This window comes from Helianthus annuus, chromosome 15, assembly GCF_002127325.2.
Source record: "Helianthus annuus cultivar XRQ/B chromosome 15, HanXRQr2.0-SUNRISE, whole genome shotgun sequence".
Classification (NCBI taxonomy): domain Eukaryota; kingdom Viridiplantae; phylum Streptophyta; class Magnoliopsida; order Asterales; family Asteraceae; genus Helianthus; species Helianthus annuus.
Genome location: NC_035447.2, coordinates 37,580,240 through 37,587,300, shown reverse-complemented (window position 1 = coordinate 37,587,300; position 7,061 = coordinate 37,580,240). Strand labels below are relative to the sequence as shown.

General features: G+C 36.4%; 1 protein-coding gene across 1 annotated transcript; it reads right to left on the bottom strand.

Moving 5' to 3' along the window:
* Positions 1 to 2,672: 2,672 nt before the first annotated feature.
* LOC110911365 (probable galacturonosyltransferase-like 3) lies at positions 2,673 to 4,106 on the bottom strand. The gene has a single exon (XM_022155974.2). The coding sequence runs from the start codon at positions 4,018 to 4,020 to the stop codon at positions 2,932 to 2,934; it is 1,089 nt and encodes a 362-aa protein (XP_022011666.1). The 5' UTR covers positions 4,021 to 4,106; the 3' UTR covers positions 2,673 to 2,931.
* Positions 4,107 to 7,061: the final 2,955 nt, after the last annotated feature.

Here is a 7,061-nt window from a genome sequence, read left to right as displayed (position 1 = left end):
AATATATATATATATATATATAATGTAATTTTAGTACCCGTGGTTTGAGCCATTTTATAAATTTAGTTAAAGGATTCATTTTTTGTATGTGGGTCTAAAAAGGTTTTACCGTTGTCATTTTAATCTATTGGGTTAACTTCACCCATTTTCTCAGTTAATAAGAATGGCAATTCGGTCATTTTATATGTAATTCTGTTAATTAGAAAGGAAATTCGGCCATATAAAATGACTGAATTGCCCTTCTCGTTAACAGAAAAAATGGATAAAGTTAACCCAGTGGACTAAAATGGCAACGGTGAAATATTTTTAGACACACGGGCGAAAAATGAAACATTTGGCCTAAACTACCCACAAGGACTAAAATGACATTTAACTCGTTATTTTTTCCGTTGACAGATAATGTAACGTCGTTTTTTTAACCGTTTATCTGTGAGTGTTTCCTTTACCAAATAGTTTAGTAGGGGAGGCTTCGGAGCTTGCTCGGAAAGAGCTCATTTAATATGGTTATGTTTGAAACTGACTCGGATAGAAAATGAACCTTGTTCGGCTCGTAACAAGCCGGTCCGGCTTGGTTTAGCTCGCTTAGTCGGATTATTTTACTTGTAATATATTTTATTTTTATAAACGTTATAATATATTACAAAAAATGATTATTATTCACATATATTTAGAAGTGTAATTTGATATTTATGACATATTTGAAGGTTGATATCATGCTAATGAACTAATAATATATTTTGTTGAAATTTAAAACTTATTTTGTGGTGTTGACTTGATTTTGGCTTATAATATATTAGGTTAACTTATTTTGGATATGTTCTTTTGGGCTATTGAATAATATTTTAAACTATCGAATTTTGAGGGCCATGTACTAATTTTTCTTATTAAAATCGAGCTGAGCCGAGCCAGCTCAGTTTAAAACCAAGTCGAGTCCAAGCTTAAATTTTCAGTTCGGTTTCAAATCCAAATCGAGCCCCAGCTTGACCTGACTCGACTCATGATTCATGAACAACCCTGAGACACCAATAACACCGTAACTAAACAAGCGACCAATTATAAGCTACCAACTCATTTCATAAAATCACTTACATTATTCATCAATTTTCCGAGACAAGTACCGGTTGACACAAAACTTATTCAACTTAAAAAGTAAGGAAGTAATTATTATTATAATATCAAAATAATAAAAGTATTAAAAAACTAAATATATATCGAAAATATTAAAATATAAATTACTGTTCAAAGGCTTTGGAATTTAAGATAAAATAATAAAATAAAATAAAATAAAATAAAATAAAATAAAATAATAATAATAATAATAATAATAATAATAATAATAATAATAATAAAGGATAATATAATAATTAAATATTAATATATTTTATTTAAATTTTCATTTCAACCAACTCCATTTTTTTAACTAAGGAAAACAGAAGAGTTGCAGGTGAAAGGTACGTTACACTAGTCGAGCCATAGTACATATAAAATAAAGAGTTAATTACTGTTTTCGTCCCTGTGGTTTGTCAAAAATCACTATTTCAGTCCATTAGTTTAAAAATTGCGATTTCAGTCCCTGTGGTTTCACTTTCGTAACCATTTCAGTCCCTGTCGTTTCACTTTCATAACCATTTCAATCCATTTATTCTGTAAGTACAGGGACTGAAATGGTTACGAGGTGGACTGAAATGGTTACGAAAGTGAAACCACAGGGACTGAAATCGCAATTTTTAAACTAATGGACTGAAATAGTGATTTTTGACAAACCACAGGGACGAAAACAGTAATTAACTCTAAAATAAAAGAAAATAAATGCTTGTGTTTTAAAAAACTGCCTTTCCCAAACAAAACAAATATGGTGGTTTTCAATCATTTTTACTTTATAAAAGAAGCCTCATTTGTAGAAAAGAAAAAGTAAGTAGACAAATGTATTCAAATTGAATTGAATAAAAGAAGACCCACTTACAGAAAAGAGAAAGTAAGTAGACAAATGTATTCAATTTGATTGATATACCTCTTGATTGATCCAATATATTACAAACATTTTTTTTGTTATATACAGGCTTCAAAACTCAAAAGGAGGAAAATTGCCTTCGATTAATACTTAACAATGAAAACATGTGATTCTAAACGAATACAGAACCTTAACCTTCAATCGACACACTATTAGTTGCCGTAATTGTGGTGTGGACAATTTCTTAGAACTTTGTAATTATGATATTACACCACTGAACAATCGACCCTTGATAAACCGAGCTTTTGAAACTATTAAAACCTTTGTAAACAATGACTAACCATGGCGAAGATCAAGAAGTATGAACTAATTGATGCCAAATAAAGTAATTACTTAATTACTATACATCCATTATACTATTTCACATTTTTAAGAGATACGTTTTCTTTCTTCGTAAGACTGTCTCCATCACCTAACACTTTAAGAGCGCCTTGCTCGTTTCCACCTCATCCTACCCACACCAATTTTTCTACTCTTCTACTTTCTACGACATCACTCTCTCTCTCTCTGACCCTCTCACCAATCCAACCCTTCACCACCCTTTGAGACGTGCATTTCACCTGTAGACACCACTCCATCACCGCCCTTGGAAGAGCGTTACCACATGGTCTATAGACGGGCTTCCCTCGACCAGGTCGAAGATACTCTAGTCATACTAAAATTCTAAAAAGTACTAAATTCATTAATTTAAAAAAAATCTCTTTGGTTTTTATTTAATTACAAACCCTAACACAAATACCCTAATTATAATACAAATATTATTTAATCATTCCTCATCAACTAAAACTACTCACAATTTCTATTATTCTATACTCCACATAATCAAACACCATCCACTACCACATTCCACCACCGACAACTTCCATCGGCAACAACCTCAAAACCCTCGTAAAATCCGGATCCTCGTCCACATCAAACACTCACCGATCAGAAATCAAAGGCCCATGTTTTAACAAATCATATGGGGCCCACAACCCATCCAACGGACACGCCCGTTTTGAATCCAATCTCAACCACGGCTTCCCTTTCCCACTCCAATGGAGCAAACTGACCCGACCCGGATGTAAATCTCTACACAACCCTTTTACATTATCCCCACCCAGCCCGTGCTGGTTCCACCGGTGCTCTACGGCCTCCACATCCCCTGCGAACACAAGCAGAAACGGCGGTAGCGAACCGAGCTCGTATATTCGGTATATTTTTTGTATCTCCATCCATCGTTCGAGTTTTTCGGTTACCTTTACAGCTCTCCATTTTACCATATCAATCACCATTACGCCCGTATTGAAGTAGCATGGCTTTGCACGGGCGTGCTTGAACACACGCGCGAAACTCGGGTTTGACCAGAAGTTTTTTGTGAAGTAGTTTGTGAAGTTTGCGTGGCAGTATTCGGGTGCGCCGAGCACGTGCGAGTTGAGTTCGATCTCCCAAAGCTTTATGACGTCGTCCACGATGATTACGTCGGAGTCGAAGTAGATCACGCGGTGGACGGTGGCGGGGAGGAGGTCGGCGAGGTAGATTCGCGCGTAGTTTAGCGGTTGGTCGAGTGCGCGGCGGATGGAGGTGGAGATTTTGTTTTTGACACGGGCTGTATTGAAGTGGTGGAGGTGGAAGTTGAGGTATGGGAAAGTGGTAGTGATGGTGCGTCGGAGGGCGGTCGAGAGACTGTTAGTGGTAAGGAAGTGGAAAACCGTGTTTTCAGGGCATGTGGAGTGTTGGATAATGGAGAATACCGCCGCGATTGATCCGCGGAGGTATGTCGCGTCCAGGGTCATCGCGATGTGGATCAACGTGTCGTTGCATTCGTTTCCATTGCGAAACGCGGGTGCTTCTTGGAACTCGGGTAGGCGGAGTGCGGTGACTGTGTGGAGGAGGATGAGGATGAGGAGAGTGGTGGTGGTGGTTAGGAGGTGGAGTTTTGGTGGCATGGTGGTGTGAATTTGGAGGTGTATGGGAGGATAAGAAGGTTGAGGGTATAAATGAAAAGTTAAGGAAAGATGTGGGGTCATATGTGAAATATATGGTAGTGGAATAGAATAAATAAAGAGCCAGACTGGAATTTGGTTTTGGTGTTTTGTGTCCCGTGATTAATGTTGGGTGGTGAAGAGCATGGATCTTGTGTTATTACGTCCATGGAAACTTTTAATGGGGCTTAGCAATCATAAAGGTAAAGACAAACATCGACGGTGACAATCATCCTAAACTTATTGTGCCACAAACAAACTCGTGTAAATAGTTATATAAAAGGGTGTTAACCACCGAGCCAAAGACCAAAAACGACATAAAAACATGTTTAACTGAGGAGTTCTAATGAGATCCACAACTAATGCGTCTAAAATGTGTTGGTGATATTTGAGGCCCGTTATTAGTTATGAACCCAACGTCGCTTGTGTCCACAGTTGATGTGAAATTTGTCTAGGGTGTTGTTATATGTTGGTCTGTATTGAGATGCTATTAATGTAGTAATGCTCCATCTCTTATTTCGGGTTTTGGACCAGATGAGAACTCATCTTTGAATATTAGGAGCCTATAGTTTGAGGCTAGACCGTATGTGTTTGGTCATGCCGGTTCTATGCCAATTCTGGTTAGAACCGGCTAGAATTAAGGAGTACACACATCGCTTAACTAATCATATAAAAGTATGTACATACATACATTGTTTATTGCTTATGTATACCTGAACCATGTGTGTATATATACACATATATATTTTCTCATCTTTATATAATATGTTAAAAATGGTAGGCATCTTTGTTTGTACATTTAATGACTTCTGTCTTTATTTGGTGAGGAGAATAATATTTTATTATGAAAAAGGAATCATGAAATATTTAACAAAATCTCATGGTATTTAAAGCTTTAAACACGAGTGGTGTGTGTATATTTCTTTCTACATAGTGTCTTTTATTTTGACATGTTACAAAACAAGATCATAATCCAGCAAACTATATATGCAAGACAATCTTTTAATTACTACAATATACATAAACATACAAAAGCTACGCGTTTGCGACTAAAGTTTGCCACGCTTTTAGCACAACACCCGTTCAACCATACCAAGTCAAATTTTAAGGCACCATACCTCATTTTTTATCATATATAGTCGACGCTCACTACTACAAAAATAATTATCGATGACGTTAAAAGAGTAATCATTCACAAATCAGTCATTATACCTAGTTTTTCAGTAGTGGTTTCTTGATTAAAAAAAAACAAGTTAAAAATTGAATATAGATTTAACAAAACCACTTTTGTTTGTCATGTTTTACTAGATAAAAGATCATATAAAAGTCCTTATTAACAAATTTTAATAAAATGTTCCATTTATAATTGACGGTCTAAGTTTGAAAAGGTAAAAGTCTTCACTTTAACGGTTGAAACGGAAGATAGCATTAGCAAGTTGATTTTTCTTTTTCCAAATTCAAAATTATTTAAGGCAAGTGGTTGGAGAACTTATTCAAAATGTTTGAATCCATAATATTTAAATTCAAATAGTACGAACTATAAATACACATATCTACTTCTAATGTTTGAATCAATAATTTTTAAATTCAAATAGTATGAACTATAAATACACATATCTACTTCTAAATATTATTTAGAGTAAACTGTCATTTTGGTCCCTGTGGTTTGGGCACTTTTACCATTTTAGTCCAAATCTCAAACTTTTTAAATATGGGTCCCTGTGGTTTCACTTTTGTTGCCATTTTAGTCCAAAAATGAAATCAGACCAGATTCCTCTAATTAAACCCTTAAATTTTGTCTTTATCATCAGGGGTATTGTAGTCATTTTTGTTTTATTATACTCATTATTAATTAAAAATAATAAACCTAAATAAATCTTTGACCCTATTTAATCACATCATCTTCCCCATTTCACCCAAACCACTGCCACTCTCTCCCCCTTCTCACCACTGCCACCTCCTCCCCCCTCCATTAACACCACCACTGCACCACCACCATCCCCACCCTTCTTACTTAGATCTGAATCGACTTTTCTTTCAAGATTTACTATTTGCTCATCAGTTCTTTTTGCTCCACTCATATCTGAGTCGACACAACCGGAAGATCGTTGAGCGGATAGGGATGGTGACGACGGTAATGAAAGTGTGGTGGTGCTTGATGGTCGTTGGCGTGGGTTTGAGAGAATGAAACATCAACAGTAGTAGTGTTTTGGTAGGGCAACAATGGTGTAGGGGGTTGGAGATGGTGGTTGTTCGGTGGGGTGAGGGTGGTTCAGTGGTGGTTTGGTAGGGCAGCGGTGGTGCAGGGGGTTGGAGATGGTGGTGGTTCTGTGGGTGTAAGTGTGGTTCAGTAGTGGTGCGGCGGTGGTGGTTTGGTAGGGCAGCGGTGGTGTAGGGGGTGGAATGTGGTGGTGGATGTTATCCGGTGAACATAAGGTGAGAGATTAGGGTTTCGAATTGAGTGTTGTCCAGGCCGAGGATGGTGGCGATTTGATAAGAGAGGGGTGAAGAGAGGGGTGCGAGATTGGAGTAGAGATAGAGAAACATCGGTGACGGAACCTTAGAACTGTGGCTTTCCGAGCATCATCATCTTCTTCCAACAGTTATGATGGTGGGGTTTGGTTTAGGTTAGAGAGAAACAGATGATATTAAGAGAGAGAAACAATTGTGATGGTGGGGTTTGGTTTATGCATCTCGGGAAGATGATGTGTTGGTCAAACTGATTTATTTAGGTTTATTATTTTTAATTAATAATGAGTATAATAAAACAAAAATGACTAAAATATTCCTGAGGAAAAAGACAAAATTTAAGGGTTTAATTAGGGGAATCTGGTCTGATTTCATTTTTGGACTAAAATGGCAACAAAAGTGAAACCACAGGGACCCAGATTTAAAAGTTTGAGATTTGGACTAAAATAGCAAAAGTGCCCAAACCACGAGGACCAAAATGGCAGTTTACTCTATTATTTATAAAACTATTAAATATTATATTATATTATACTATATATTAATTAGTAAAGTCATGTATTCATTGACAAATAGAATGTTATCAAATATTAATGGTTCTCAACTTAACCCATCCATCC